General features: G+C 46.6%; 1 protein-coding gene across 1 annotated transcript; it reads left to right on the top strand.

The window, feature by feature from the left end:
• The first annotated feature begins 1,953 nt into the window (after window positions 1-1,953).
• Window positions 1,954-7,661, top strand: LOC136540179 (tRNA (guanine(26)-N(2))-dimethyltransferase 1-like). The gene is made up of 12 exons (XM_066532185.1): window positions 1,954-2,397; window positions 3,305-3,595; window positions 4,059-4,146; window positions 4,244-4,365; window positions 4,694-4,833; window positions 4,909-4,981; window positions 5,149-5,237; window positions 5,331-5,436; window positions 5,537-5,752; window positions 6,748-6,942; window positions 7,053-7,130; window positions 7,242-7,661. Exons 1-12 carry the CDS (start codon window positions 2,293-2,295, stop codon window positions 7,551-7,553), a joined length of 1,815 nt encoding a protein of 604 aa, XP_066388282.1. The 5' UTR covers window positions 1,954-2,292; the 3' UTR covers window positions 7,554-7,661.
• The last annotated feature ends 8,878 nt before the right edge of the window (window positions 7,662-16,539 follow it).

Genomic DNA, 16,539 nt, shown 5'->3' with positions numbered 1-16,539 from the left:
GCTGCCTACTATTGTTCCTATCTGACACACAGGGTGAATTCGGGCATCACTCTTTCTGGCCTGCAGTGTGTGTAAAAACATAGCAACGGTCCGGATTCCCTAGCTGTACTGGTACCCACGTGAATAAAGTAATGCAACTTTTCCCTCCGTCTGCACAGTCACAGCAACATTTATACCGGCTTGGATGACGCGGTGAGCCAGAAAAAATAGTTTTTTATGTTTCAAGCAGCGACGCAAGTACGTTCTCCGCTCCTAGTTTTCTTGGCGTCGCTAAGAGTTGGCTTCGCTCGCTGCAACGGGGAGAGCGGTGCCAGATTCTTCTCTCTCTTCTTTAGGCAGCACTCAAACCATACATTGTGCATGCCCTCCACAATGTGGAGTGGTGCTTCAAAAAAATTGGAAACCACGTCATGGAATAGGCATTGGTGCCGAGATGGCTGCAATGTTCTGTAAAACAGGAACCGACGCCATGCAAACCTCGGGGCCCATGCCAAATAAAGTAGCGAGCCGTCCAAAGCAGGAAGAAAAATCTCCTTTCGCCTTTCCTTCACAGATGAAGAAAATCTCCATGGATTCTCTCTCTGACTCCTAGATCCAAGCGGCGGCGGCTGGCGTGGGTCGCATCCCCTTGTTCCCCGGCGGCGGTTCCTCGGCAACAAGCTGGAGCGGCTGCGGCGTCGGGGTCCTCGGTGACTAGCTGGAGCGGCTGCAGCAGCGGATCTTGCACCTCGACGAGTAGGCGGCGTGGTCCCGCAGCCTCGTCCTCATCCAGGGCGTGGCGCTCTCCTCCAGCAGTCGACGCATGTCTTCGTCTCCAGCGCGGTGCTCTCCTCCGAGAGCCTATGAGGATGACGACTGTCACCGAGATGAGGGCGGAAGGAGCAACAAAAATAGTATTTTAAGAACCGGGAACCGCAGCGAGTAGTTGCGCCGCTCCAGCTTTCACTGGCATCGCTTGGAATTAACATCGCATGCCACAGCGTGCGATTCCCAAATGTTCTCTCTCCTCTTTTAGCTGCACTCAGGCACAACATTGTGGAGGGTTAGATGAGCTCGGGATGCTGGGCTTCAGCATTTTCTAAAATCATGTTCTATATTATGGTGTTTAGCCTAGAAAAACATAGACTGATTTTACGACATATTCTCCCGAGTAAAAACAATTTTTCTGAGATTAAAACATAATTTAGTATTTTAAATGCTTATTTTTTGAAAAATATTTAGACATTGTTTTAAAACTATTAGGATATTTTTTTGATAAAGTCTAATTAATCCTTGAATTATCGTGAAAGTCCGATTTACCTCTCTTATTGCTAATGTGGAAGTTCAAAACCGTTCAGAGGTGAATCGCACGGTTTCAAAAAGTTGGAAAAGTCTAAAAATCTAATTTTCTAATTGAGAGAGATAAATCAAACTTTTGAAATATTTTTTTAATTATCTCTCGCGAAAGTTAAAGACCGATGATTTTTTTTTTCGGAATCTGAAAGAAATCAGAGAAGTCGGCCCAGTAGGCCCACTAACGCGCGGAGAGAAGTTGCCGTAAGCAAGCATCGGAAGAATTCTTCTCGAGTTCACCTAGCGTGCACTGGGGTTTATGGTTTAGGGCGACCGCCGCCGCGCTACGTCCATCTGCCAGGTTTTCGTCGGTTCCTTTCTGCCGACTAGTAGAACCCACCACACCAGGTATGTCTGCCCCCGAAATCTAACTTGGCCTTGTTTAGATGCCACCAAAATTCTAAGTTTTTTCACTCTCTTTTTATCACATCAATTTTTAGCCGCTTGCATAGAGTATTAAATGTAGGTAAAAAAATAACTAATTACACAGTTTAGTTGGAAATCACGAGATGAATTTTTTGAGCCTAGTTGGTTCACGATTGGACAATATTTGTTAAATAAGACGAAAGTGATACTATTCATCGGTTTGAAATTTTTTCAGCATCTAAACGAGGCCTTGAGCTATTTGGCTATGGAGTACAGGATAGGACTTAACAGATCAAGGCCTTAGCGGCTTAGGCTTAGGGCAGGCAGAGCAGAGCTCCCGACCCGGCACCCAATCGGCGGCGGCGCTCCAACTCCCTACACCGCTGCACGGGCAGGCTCGGGCGCTCAGCACCTCGCCGCACCAGCACGCCAGCTCACCCTCCGGCCTCTGGCCCTCCCTCTCCCGCTTCCCGCCCTCCCAGTCTCCTGCTGTGTGGTGGGTTGGCGGCTGCGGCTCCTCACCGGGCACCGGCGAGCGGTCCGCCACTCGTGAGTTGGGGAGGGAAAACAGGGTTCGGTTTTGGATTTGGAGACATGGCGGAAGTGGAGGACAAGCTCAAGGACTACGAGATAAAGAAGGAGGGAGAAGCAGAGATCCTCTTGCACAAGAAGAACGCCGTCTTCTATAATCCCGTGCAGGTCTGTTCGTCTTCCGTTTTTCTTTCTTTTTTCTTTTTTTAAAAAACGGGGGTGTTGTTCTATCGGTTCCTTATCTGCATTAGCTTACAGTCTCCGCCCTTTGAATTTGCTTGTAGCGATTTACTGTAGTGACTTGTTGACTTCCAGTTGATAATTTGTCTTTACCGCTCGTAGAGCTGCTTTGCGGTATTCTGGAGGATTCCAAATTGAGTGTTGGGTGGTGATTGGTGTGGGATTGGGTCTGTAGGCTTCAAGTTTATCTAGTTATATTGTTATCACAATTCATTTGCATTTACTAGTGCTTCACATACACCGGTAGCGGTTAAGCTTGCTATTATACGGAGACCAAACAGTGAATTGTGTTTTGTGTATGTGTCTTGTTTATCTTGCTGTTATCTGAGTTTCTGTGGAAATCAATTAGTGATCAAGTTGTCCACTCCAAGTTTACCTCATTCTACCAGTTTGTGCAGCTAAATGAATTTATCCATTCGACCTATTTGCTTATCATAGTGGATGGGAACAGTGTAAGTTTCAAATTGCTTAGGTATATTTCAAACTCGAAACAGTAGATTGAGCTTCTGCATGTCATATTCTAGTATTGGACTATGCACCTGGCAAAAAAAAAGTCTAATGGTTTCACATCACAGTATTTATTATGGTTTCATTGAAGAAGATAACAGTTTTAAATTGTGCTGTAACTCCCTGATTTTTTCCCATAACAGATACATTGCTATGAAACATTTTTTTCTCAAATGAAAGTAGTTACTGTTTGTTGATAGTCAATTTTGTTATTGTTTTAAAGTTGATACGCTGAGGAAAAATCACATATGACTCCAAAGTTAGGGATATTTTCCCAGTTATACCATCATAAAGATTTCTGAAAATTGAAGTTTACTGCTTTGATTAGGTTCACAACAGAGACATGTCCATTGCTGTTTTAAGGACCTTTGTTGCCAAGCGCAAGGAAGAACATGAAGCGCTGGTGGACAAGAGGAATACATCACTTGAAAAAAACAAACAGAGTGAAACATCCAGTCAAAATGGAGAGGATGCGTCAACTGGGCAGCAAGATGAAATGGATGTTGTTTGTGAAAAGGAGCTAAATAAAGCTGAAGATCAAATTGATGATCTGTCAAAAGAAGCAACAAAACCTTCCTGGAAAGTAACCAGAGAGCTTAAGCCACCACTTGTCCTCGAGGTGAGACTTCTCATAATAGTATGGAAATTAGGTATGAAAACGGATCGAATACGAACAAATATATATGGATATGAATACAGATAGTTATTTTTTATCGGATTCAGATTCGGACACAAATATTATCAGGCGTGTTGGATACAGATACTAACGAATAGTTTTGGTCAAGGGATAGTCGGATAATAATAAAATACTACATATCCATATCATATACCCAACTTTGAATGTCCATCTGAAAGGGACATTGAATATCTAGGCTTGGTTACAGACGGATTTAAATCCTTCGGAAGGATGGACAGATTGGAATATCCTTCCCATATTTCATCCCTAATGGAAATGCAGTTTCTGTATACTTCTAAATTAACATTAACTGATATCTAGTTTTCTTTTTTTCTTTCAAATAACTAGTTTTCTTCTCACAATTAATATCTAGGTTTGTAAGATTGCACTGCTAATTTTTTCCCAGGCTTTAGCTGCTACTGGGTTGCGATCACTCCGGTATGCCCGTGAAGTTGAGGGCTTAGGAAAGGTAGTTGCTCTGGATAATGATAAAGGTAATGCTTCAGTTTACTACATTTGCTTCTTATGTTCTTTGCTATTGACGCCTCCACGCTTTATTTCACTAATTCACTATGGTTCTTGTTTCTTCAGCATCTGTCGAAGATTGCAAGCGAAACATAAAGTTCAATGGCGCTTCCGCTGCTAGTAAGGTGGAAGCTTACTTGGTTGATTCTCGAATTCACATGCTGATGCATCCAAAAGAATTTGATGTGGTAAGGCATTCTAGAAAAATATTTCTAAATCTGAGATTTTGTTACTGTTATTCTTTCTAAGATGAAAACACAATGGATTCAAGGTTGCTGTATACATTAGCTTTTTGATTGGAATGATGCACTTGTTTGTGTCAGGGTGTGGGGGTTACCATTTCTGGTATTTATTATGCAAGGGTGAATCTTGTTCTTGGTACAAGTCAATGGACTGAAAAGTCACATGTAAATATGCCATGAAATAATCGCATTAAATGATAATGGTTGTTTTTATAAACATTGCAAATTTTATTTAATATGATTTTACTCCATATTTTCTTCTCATTGTTCTTAGGTTGATCTTGACCCTTATGGATCACCATCTATATTTCTCGACTCAGCTGTACAGGCTGTTGCTGATGGTGGTTTATTAATGTGCACTGCCACTGATATGGCAGTTCTTTGTGGTACCAATGGAGAAGTTTGTTACTCGAAGTATGTTGGTACTACGTGTTCAAGGAATGTTCCATCTGAGCAGTTTATAGTGTAATAATCAATTATATTTTGTAGGTATGGTTCATTCCCAACCAAGGGCAAGTATTGCCACGAAATGGCTTTGAGGATCCTCCTTGCCAGTATTGAGGTACATAGGTGATTTACAAATTGCAATATATATACTGAGGACTATAAACTACTTTCATTTCAGGCTTTTGCTAAAGGATGTATCAAGTTAATCTGCACTTTACATGCTTCATTCTTTGGTTATTATCTTAGTTTCTCATGCCCTTAACCCTTCTTTTCTTACACCAGAGCCATGCAAATCGGTACAAGCGATATATTGTGCCTGTTCTCTCTGTGTTCATGGATTTTTATATCCGTGTTTTTGTTCGAGTATTCACGTGAGTTTCCCCCCTCTAGTGCCTAGTTTGTTCCATATATTTGGTTAAAGTACTTTTTTCTAATGTGGCATTGTATTTGGATTCCATGTGCAGTTCTGCAAGTGAAATAAAGAATACACCTCTTAAACTTTCTTACATATATCAGTGTGTTGGCTGTGACTCTTTCCATCTTCAATGTCTTGCGAGGACTGTTCCGAAGGTATGTTTTGCATACCATTTTAACTCTTTGATACAACATTCTCTCTGTTATATATTGACACTCTTAACTTTCCTTTTGTTTATTCTTCCTGTATAAGCAGAAGAATAATGGTGTGAAGCATGCACCTGCTATTGGACCTGTTGTTCCTCAAGAATGCAGTGATTGTGGAAAGAAATTTAATATAGGTGGGCCAATATGGTCAGCTCCTATTCATGATCAAGACTGGGTAGTTTCTACTTTGACAGGTGTTAAGTTGATGAAGGATAGATATCCTGCATATGATAAAATTACTTCAGTTCTGACTACTGTGTCAGAGGTACCTCCTACCCCTCCCCGTCCATCAATTGTAGGTAGGGGAAAAGTGTTCCACAGTAGGTTTTGACCCTTAATTTCTCTTGCACTTTATGTCAATTGCCATAAAATCAACATAATCCTAAAGGTTCTTTCAATACGAATTTATTGATGCAACTTTGTATGCACTAAATATTCATATAATTTGATGAATTGTTGTTTCAAAATTAAGTTTGACTTTCCCTACTCATGCCTTTAATTGATGCCTGAGGAGTATCAAATTGTTATTCTCATTACTGTTAAAGGCCTATTGGTTTCTAATATTATTTTGTATCGCCAACTCCAGATTTTTTATGCTTTAGTATATAGTTTAATTAAAAGATAACGCTTGCAAGAGTTTTAAAGCAAGGTTAATGTTTTGATGACCTATACATGGTTTACTGCTCAAGTCAAAGAAACAATGTAGGGGATTCCAAATTATAGCTCACTTTGGCTTTGTGTTAAGTTAAACTTCTAACTTGTTCTTGACCCGACTGTTACAAAAATATATTAACATCTATAGTTCAAATAAATGCATTATCAAAACATATGTCATGGGGAATTTAATAAACTAATTAGACATCGTAGACATTGGTGTATTTTTCCGTAGAATTGTCACAAGTTAGAGAAGTTAGACTTAGGACAAAACCGAAGTATAAGCTATATAATTGGGAATGGAGATATACAAACTAGATGTATAGGCCATTAAGTCAAGAATTTGGTTATCTAATCAATAGGTTACCCAAGTGCAACTAATAAACCATTTCTGGGCCTTGTTTTCATTCCCCTTGTGCATGATAAAAATTGAATGATTGCAGCTAAGTTTTGGTAGGATTTTGCAGAAAGTTTGACTGAATAGCTTAACTTTTGTCTTTTTGGCAACCTGTTCTTTTTTTAGAGTTATTAACTGTTTGCAATTCACGAAGTATTTTGTATACTCTCTAAACACTCAACTTCATTTGAGTTATTCTGATGATGCAGGAGTTACATGACATTCCATTGTTTTTCAGTCTCCATAACATAGCTGGCACTGTTAAGTGCACATCTCCATCTTTGGTTATGTTTCGGTCTGCAGTTCTAAATGCAGGGTATCAGATCTCAAGCACCCATGTTAACCCACTTGGCGTTAAGTCTGATGCCCCTTGGGATGTTATTTGGGACATAATGCGCTGCTGGGTAAGTTTGTATTGTTCCTCAGCATCTCGTGTCTAGTATGAACTGGTGGATGTCCTGCCTACATGAACTTCTAAATTGCTGTACAAAATTGATTGCAAACTTCAACACAGGTGAAGAATCATCCTATTAAGGAACAGCCCCGTGATTCGCCAGGCACGGCGATCCTTTCAAAATCACCAAAGCTAGAAGTATGTGGTCTATAATTATTGGGCCTGTGATGTTCCTTATATGTTTTTCTTTTTCTATGCAGGCTGCAAACTGTATATTTATTTATTTTTCCTTTTTATGTTTTTTTATAGGCAAAATTTTCAAGAGCAGTTGCTGCCCTCAGCAAGGCTCAGGCAAAGAAGATTAAACGATTCCTTCCAAACCCAGAACGGCACTGGGGTCCGAAGGTCAGAGCAGGCCGGAAGATCACGAGCAAACATCTCTCTCTGTTGGGCCCTGAGGCTATCAATGGCGCTCTGAATGGTGGTGACTGCCACAAAGAAGGAAACGGTGCTGCGCCAGATAATACAGCCCCAGAACCCGAGGGGATCAAAGACGTTGAGAATGAACCCTCAAACAAACGCCAAAAAACCAGCGACGGCGAACCAGCAAGCGAACCTTGATTTGTTTGTCAATCTTTTGCGTGGTTCCTTTGTGCCTATGCTTTGCTAGTTTGTGGCCGATGGGTTATTTATATCACCTGAATTTTGATGGAATAAATTTTGTGCCAAGATTTTGTTATCTTTTGCTGCATGTGTGATGCTCCTGTTAACAGGGGGGAAGCCCTATTAAAGCATATATATATATAGCTTTTGCAATGTCGAGATGTTAGTGTTGCTTAAGCTGAGCAATGTTGCCGCCGTTGGAATTTGACAAGGAAACCATTGTGGAAACTAGCTCTGTCGTCGAAGCAAACTACATCGAACAATCACCACCACTACCAAGCAAAATTTGATCAGGGAGAGGCTATCATAGACTGTCATATAATGTTCGATGCTTGTATTAACATTGGACGCATGCAGAATCTCTGACTCCGGCTACAACACGAACAATCCGCCTCCAAGAACCTACGACTTCTGAGGTCAGTCTTCCTGCAGGCTCGACTTCTGAGGTCAGTCATCTGCAGGCTGCAGCATCTGCGAGCAGAGCAGCGTGCGTGGGTGTGCGCGCGGTCAGTCGTCAGAGACAGTCAAAACCACCAACTCTTTGCGGCCGCTTGTAGCCCGAATCATGAGTTCGTGACCACGTTGCAGTCCCGCACGGAGCTCCTAGTGGTATCCTACTCATCATTCACACGCGCGCATGGATCCAAACGGCGGCGCTACGTACGTGCGTATCCAAGGCGCGTCTCCAGCCCCGGCACCTGAATCTCCTCGGTACCCACCGGCAGATTTTCCAGCCGGCGAGCACCCCGGAAAAGAATCAGGGAAAAAGCTAGCAGGATTCGAGTGTGTGAAACCAAAGAATCAGCCCGAGCCGAACAGCCGCGGGCGGGTCCCGCCGCACGTGGCCCGGCTCCCCAGTCCCCACCCCCGCCCCGCCGCGGACCCCGCCGACGTGGCGGGCCGGGCCGCTCGTCGACGTGACCCGCGACCCACGGGCAGCAAGGCCCGGACCCAGGTGGTCCCCGCCCGCGGTCAAATCCGTCACACCGGGGGCGGCTGATCCAGGTCCGGTTAGTGGGGGAGCGCATGGGGCCGCCACCCCCACGTGCGATGTTGAGGTTGTCTTTTCTGCTGCCCGCTCGACGGCTGGATGACTCCGTCGTGGCTACTTGTGGGTCCTGGACCGCATCAGGTCAACGGTCAGCGTCACGGCATGGATCCTCTGCTCCCGCGCGCGCTCCGTTCCGGCCGGCGGCAGGTGCACCGGCGGCGTGACCGCGAGAGGGAGACCCCTATGCGCACGCGGCACGCCCGTCGGCGGCGCCTCGCTCGTGAGGGGCGGCTGCGGTCTCGACTCTCGACGCACGGGCAGCTCTAGCGGCGCCCCCAACGTTGGAGGGGTCAGGGGCGGGCCGCGCCGTGCGCACGGGCGCAGCGCCCGAATGCAGTAGAGTAGCAAGTTGCCCGGGCCGCAAGCCGCGCGTGCACGAGCACGATACACCGCAGCTAGCACCAGTGCTCGGGCCGGCGGGCACGAGGTCGAGGTGCGCGTGGAAATTGAGTGCGAACCGAGGAGAACCCGTTCGCTGCAAGTGAAATTGTCAAAGAAAGAGGTGCCTGGAGTGCAGGCTGCGTCGGATGCCTGGAACAGAAATTTTCCCCGTGCCCGTTCCAGCTCGTGAGCATTTGTCGCACCTCCAGTCTCCACTGATGCACGCACTCGGCACTCCGCTGCCGACGGAATGGAAAAGCTTTTGTTCGACCGCACCACCGTGCATGCATGCGTCTCCATGTTCCCTCGCCGGTCGGCGTGGCGAGCACAACGACGGTGTTTCTATCTGTTTCTACTACCATCCCATCGGTTTATCTCAGCTCCAGCAGCTGGCCAGCTGCCGATCGCTTCACGCTGCAAGCAAGCATGCACCGCGCCAAGGACGTACCGCACGGGCGCGCACTACTGGTGGCACGTCCCATCGGGCGCACGCACGGGTGTCATGAGCCTCGAGGTACGTTTCATCCGGGAGCCGAGACGGGCGGTCCATGCTGCGTTGCCGCCGTGCCGGGCTTGGTTCAATTAAAAGCTAGTGAACAAACGGTTGTTTTGAGGCTTCAAAACAACGGGTTGTTTCAAAGCCAAAAAGCAACAAAAAAAAAACAGTTGTTACAAACCAAAAAAACAACCAAATTTAAAAACGTCAGATCCAAATCTGATGTCCACAAAAAAAAGTAATGAAAAAAAAATAAATTGAAAAACTGAAAAAATTAAACATATAAAAGGCCAAATAAAAAATTGCAAAAAAACATAAATATAAAATCCCAAAAACATAAACAGAAAAAAAATTACAAATTCTTGGCAAACTGCTGACGGGAGGGGGGCCACGCCCGCGCCTACGCCGAGGAAGCTGTGGTAGAGTGATTCTCACGCATTGGGACAGCTACCCTAGTAGGAGTAGTACTTTTGTAGAGCTGAAGACCGAAGGGAAAATGGTAATACAAGTCTCTTCCCAAAAGAAACAGTAGCGTTTCCAAAACAAACCGGAATAAGTGGCTAGAGCATGCTTAGATTACCACCACTAAAATTAACGAGGTCAAATGAACGTGGGAGGCGTGAAGTTAGGGCGCGCGGGCTCTCGCTGATAGAAAATTATCGGTCAGAAAGAATCTGACGCCAGGGGCGGGCAACCGTTTCCGCTAACCTAAGTGCGCCTAAGGACCGTGCGTGCGCCCGAGAAGAATACAAAGCAAGTAATATATATTAAGTTTTACTCAAATGTAGTTAGCCTGTTTTTTTTTTCTTGTAAGTTAATTTTCATAAAACATCTCATGTATACTATTGAAACATCACATAACATTATATAATATATCACAGAACATAACATGTGTATCACTTGAACATTGCAAAAAATATCCTAGAATATCACATGCATACTACGTGAACATCACAACATTATAGAATATCATATACTACAGAATATTATATGTATATTATATGAACATCACAAAATATATCACAGAACATGACTAATGGTTAAGCACCTGCCAAGGAGAGACACCGCCCGTTCTTCGTATCAGCTCGTGTTTATAAGCAATCAGCCAAATCCTGAAACGTATCTGCAGGCCCAGCTAGTAGCTTATATACGCCTGCCCCACAAATGTTCGGCGAACGGCCACGAACAACGCCACTTTCTCCTCCCAGTGACCATGAGCGCCGGGCAAAATCGTCGTAGGCCCGGCCCGCCCCAAAAGAGCGGACACGACACGACACACGATGATACATCAGCCAAAACCCCTCTAAAGCGTTGCTTTGCATGCGCAACAAGTTGCGAAAGCGGGGGTGGAGCCGCGAGTGAGTTTGACAGCTGACGAGAGGGATTCCGCGCGTGATCAGGCTTGACCGGAGCTGATTGTCGCTGCAAACTTGCGAGATGACACTGTCATCAGTGCTGTGATTGGTCGGATACTTGGGTTGCATACCCGTGCCGTGCCATCTCGATGAGCAATAATTCAACGGTAACGCCAAGTGTGTGTTTATCCGAAATCCGAACCGGCCCTTAGGCACGAGCAGAGAGAGCTGGGCATGCACATCACATCAGTGTTTGGCGAGGGCACATGGACTGTCTCTTGGCTAGGCCGGGTAGGGGTAGGGCACGGGACGAGGGGCAGCTGGGTTCAATCACTTGAGCCCTTTTCGTATGGTCCTTCGCCTTGGCTTTCTTGCGACGCACCGTACCGTACGTGCTCTCTCCTCTGCTTCTCGAGCGCGCCTGATCGTCCGTCCCTCTGCCGCATGTACAAAAAACCCATGGCGTGGTCTGACTGAAACTACCTTCGCATGTCAATGTCATGTTCAGTTCAGATCGAGATGGTGAGATAATGGAGGAGATGTCGAGGACGATGGATGGAGTGCGCAGTTGAACGTTCTGCCTAGAAGCGCACGAACGCACGTCGTGGCCCGGACTTTGCTACAGCACATTCCGCAAGACGATTCGGCCTGTCTCTTGGGAAATCGGGCAGGGGGCAGCAGATATCGTAGGATACTCCGTTCGGCGTGGGGTTTTGCGTTCGGAAAACGAGCTCTCCGCGTGATCCGAAGAAGGATGGACTATGAAGTGCGTGCCGGACACCTTTCAGCTTGCCACGACACCTGCCAAGACCGAGCCCCGGATTTGGGCCTACATGCTCACTGTTAGGTCACTGTCATGTTTCCGGGTCAGTTTCGGTTTCGGCCCAGAGTTCAATTCGCAAGATTTGGGCCTACATGCACCTGTGTAAAGATTGCCCTTTCACTAAGGAAGTGTGGGAGTTGATCAAGATATGGTTCAGTTTAACTGACCTAAGCTCCATAAACACAACCGGGTCGCTTCATAATTACTGGCGAAGATGTAGGAGAAAAGTTGACAAAAATCAAAGACGGTGCTTTGACGGGATCATAATCTATTTTTGGTGGAATATCTGGAAAGAGAGGAATAGGCGAACTTTTCAACAAAAAAGTTTGAGCCCAAGACAAGTCGCAAGTTTGTGCAAAGATGATATAAGTCAGTTTTCTTTGGCGACGGCTCCAATTCATAACACGACGAACACGACGAACTAGCAGTAGACCTTTTCTTCAGTTGGGCCAGGGTTCTTGTTTTCGGAGTGTCCCTAGTCTAAGTTTTTTTTTACCTGTATAGTTGTTTTTTCTGCCGTTTTACTGGTTTCCGTTTTGATTAGCAGGGACGCTGGGTGTAAATAGGGAGTTGTATTTGCTCTTTTTCTCTTTATATCGTCTAATAAAATCCGCGGCAAAGCTTTTGCCGTCCTTTCGAAAAAAAATTCGCAAGAAATTTTGACGAGTTGGCGTTGCCCAGCAGCTCCTACATACGGTCACTGCTCCAGGCCAGCGGACTCAGATTCTGCCGTATCATAGCCTCACCGCGAAAAGACGCTACCGCACAGTAGTGTCAGGTATGCAGATTCAGGTGTATCCGTCGGTAGACCGTAGACGCCTCGCTGCCGCCCTGTAACCCTGTTAGATCACGGGCCGTCGTGTGGCTGTGGCGCTGCGACATTGTGAGACACGGTTACTAAGTATACCGGCGAGGAAGAACAACAAGTATCGTATGAACATGTATAGAATGATAAGTGCTTGTAATACAAGAATGGTATTCTGTTACTTCTTTGCTAAGCTCTCTCGTTCACGGCGCTTCATCACATATACACCGCTAGGCTTGCCACATGGGCCCGAGCACCCTGGAGTTGGGCCGCGCTTGTCTCTTGGGCCTTGGCGAAGGAGGGCCAGCAGCGTTACTGGGCCCGACTCCCAGACCATCAGCGGCATCATCAGGGGAGCTGCTGACAATCCCCCTCCTTGAGTGCCGGCGTGTCCCCACGCCGGTGATCTGGGAAACTGGCGACGAAGGTCTTCAACTGACTCCCAGGTGGCCAGAGACACCGGCATGTGCGACCACTTGACAAGGACTTGATGAATTGGCTGCTCACCCGATGACCAACGCCACTGCAATAGCTTCTCAGGAACCTGAAATTCAGTCAGGGAAGACGGAATGGATGGACTCACCGGCTGGGACCCTGGAGACCGCTTGAGCATGGAGACATGGAACACTGGATGTACCGCAGCAGACGCTGGCAAGTCTAGATGATAGGCAACCTTCCCAATTTGTTTGAGGATGCGAAAGGGGCCAAAGAACCTGAAGGATAACTTGTTGTTGGAGCGAGCAGCAACAGAGGACTGGACATAAGGCTGAAGCTTAAGAAATACCCAATCATCAACATTGAAAGAACGCTCAGTGCGATGCTTGTCAGCTTGCCGTTTCATACGGTACTAGGCGCGATGAAGGTGCTGCTGAACCAAGCGCTGCATGAGATCTCTATCAGTCAGCCACTGTTGGAGTTCAGGAACCGGCGCTGCTGCAGAAAGATCTAGTCCCAAATGCCTTGGAGGAATCCCATATAACACCTCAAATGGAGAGCGACCCAAAGCGGAGTGGAATGAGGTATTGTACCAAAACTCAGCTGTCGACAGCCAATGAGACCATTGCCGGGGACATGAATGGACAAAATAGCGAAGATAAGTCTCCATGCACTGATTAACACGTTCGGTTTGCCCGTCCGTTTGGGGATGATACGCTGAGCTCATGCGAAGATCTGTCCCTGCCAGCTTAAAAAGCAACTGCCAGAATTTACTGGTGAACAGCCGGTCCGATCAGAGATTATGGCCAAAGGCAACCCGTGTAGCTTATAGACATGATCCAGGAATGCCCGTGCCACAGATGCAGCAGAGAGTGGATGGCGCAAGGCAATGAAATGGGCAAACTTGGAGAACTTGTCAACAACCACCATGATGACATTGGCAGCACTAGCCGTCGACAACCCTTTGACAAAGTCCATTGAGATCACCTCCCAGGATGCTTTGGGTACAGGTAAGGGTTGAAAGAGACCGGGATAGCTGCTGCGGTCAGGCTTAGCTTGGGCGCAGTCAGTATAGGACTGCACATACTGATGAATGGCAGCGCGCATACCAATCCAATAGAACAGCTGACGGACCTTGGCAAGGGTAGCTGGGACACCGGAATGACCACCCACAGCGCTGTCATGGAGGGCTGAGATTACCTTAGTCTGCAAATCAGTATTAGAACCCAGCCAAATGCGACCTTTGTATAAGATAATACCTTGGCACAAACTGAAAGGAGGTTTGGCCGCGGCATCAAGAGCCAACTGAGTAAGCAGGGCTGTTGCTTCCGAGTCTGAAGAATACCATTGTTGTAAAGAAACCAACCAATCATGTGTTGGAGACGACAGGGCCAGAAGGGTTTCAGGATGGGGCCGCCGTGACAAGGCATCGGCAACAGTATTCTCCGCACCACGACGATAGACAATCCGGTAGCGGAGCCCCAACAATCGTGTGAAGACCTTTTGTTGCCACGGTGTGTGTAGCCGCTGCTCATTGAGGTGAATGAGACTCTTTTGGTCAGTATGCAGAACAAATTCAGACTACAGCAGGTAATGACGCCAAGCATCCACTGCCATAAGAATGGCTAGGTACTCTTTTTCATAGACTGACAAACCCTGATTGCGAGGCCCCATGGCCTTACTGATATAAGCCAAGGGATGGCCTCGCTGCTGCAGAACTGCACCCACACCTACTCCAGAAGCATCAGTTTCGATCTCAAAAGGAATGAAAAAATCTGGTAGTGCCAACACCGGTGCTGATGAGAGTGCTGTTTTGAGGGTCAGAAAAGCCGACTGATGAACTGAAGTCCATACAAAGAGTGAATCCTTTTTGAGCAAATCCGTCAGTGGTTTGGAGATGATCCCAAAATTGCGGACGAACTTCCGATAATAGCCGGCCAACCCAAGAAATCCCCGAAGATCACAGACGGAAGATGGTTGTGGCCAATCCTGAATTGCCTGAACCTTGGTCAGATCTGTGGCCAAACCGGAGCCGCTGATCACATGGCCCAAGTAAGTAACTTGCCTTTGAGCAAACTTGCACTTCGAGAGCTTAATCTTCCATTGGTCTGCTGCCAGCCACTGGAAAACCAGAGCAGCGTGCTGAACGTGCTCCTCATAAGACCGGTTGTAGATCAAAATATCATCGAAAAAGACTATCACAAAGCGGCGAAGCCCCGGAGCCAATGTCACATTCATAGCACCTTGAAAAGTTCCCGGAGCTCCAGTCAAGCCGAATGCCATAACTCAAAATTCATATTGACCGAGATGAGTCTGAAAGGCGGTCTTGTGCTCTTCACCCGGTTGGAGCAAGATCTGATGGAACCCCGCACGAAGGTCCAGATTGGTGAACCAACTGGCATGAGCTAACTCATCCATGAGCTCCTCGAACACCGGTACAGGGAACTTGGATTTTGCTGTGAGTGCATTGAGGTGACGAAAGTCCACGCAAAACTGATATGAGCCATCCTTCTTCTTGACCAAGAGCACTGGCGAAGAGAAGGAACTAGAGCTTGGCTGTATGATCCCTTGAGAGAGCATCTCATTGACTTGGCACTCAATCTCATCTTTGAGGCTCGGTGGGTACCGGTAAGGGCGGATGAACACAGACTAGCACCGGGCAGCAGCGGAATGGAGTGGTTACAGGCTCTGGATGGTGGCAAGTCCACCGGTGGAGTGAACAATTCCGGAAATGAATCAACAAGAGCTTGTATTTCCGCTGGAAGCTCCTGAGTGGTAGAAGAAGATGCTGCAGTGGAATTCAGAACCTGGCAGAGCTGAAGAAGCAACTGACTGGGCAACTCCTCATCCAAACCTTGCAACAGCACATACTCACCATGATATGGAATAGAGATCCACTTCTGTTGCCAGTGAATGTGCATTGGGCTGTATGCAGCCAGCCAATCCATACCCACAATAGCATCGAAGGCCGTCAATGGAAGCACCTTGAAATTAGAAATGAATGTGCATTTGTCCAGGGTCCATGGCACATTATGGAGGATTCCGGAGCTCAGTAACAAGCCACCACCAGCAACTTGCACTTGAGTGGACTGCGGAGTGATCATTGCTGATGACAATTGAGTGGCCAACAATTCACTGAGAAATGATGACGAACTACCAAAATCGATCAGAATTAAGGCTGAACGGCCACCGACTGTCCCTAAAAATCTTATAGTACGAGCAGCAGAAGCACCAAGAGTAGCAGCTTTGGAAATGGGCACAAATAACTGTTCGGTGACTGGTTTCTCCTGAAGGTCAAAACAATCAACTTCAGAGGTATCAAACGAATCCCAAAGAGCTTCCACGGTAAGCAACACCTCATGATGGCACGTATGTTCTTTACTCCACTTGGCACCACACTTGTAATAGAGACCCAAAGCCTTCTGATAAGCTTTGACTGCCTGAAGCTTGGGATCAGCACTGGAGGCATGCTTAACTGCAGGAGCCGCGACCGCAAGGCCAGGAGCTGGGGCCGGACCCTTGTCAGCACGGGGTGGCGGAGGAAGAGGCAATGGCATCCAGGGAGGATGCTGGAATTTGGATGATGAATACCAATCAC

The sequence above is a fragment of the Miscanthus floridulus genome, chromosome 2 (assembly GCF_019320115.1).
Source record: "Miscanthus floridulus cultivar M001 chromosome 2, ASM1932011v1, whole genome shotgun sequence".
Taxonomy (NCBI): domain Eukaryota; kingdom Viridiplantae; phylum Streptophyta; class Magnoliopsida; order Poales; family Poaceae; genus Miscanthus; species Miscanthus floridulus.
Note: the sequence above shows the minus strand (reverse complement) of the source record. Positions and strands in the feature narration are given on the sequence as shown.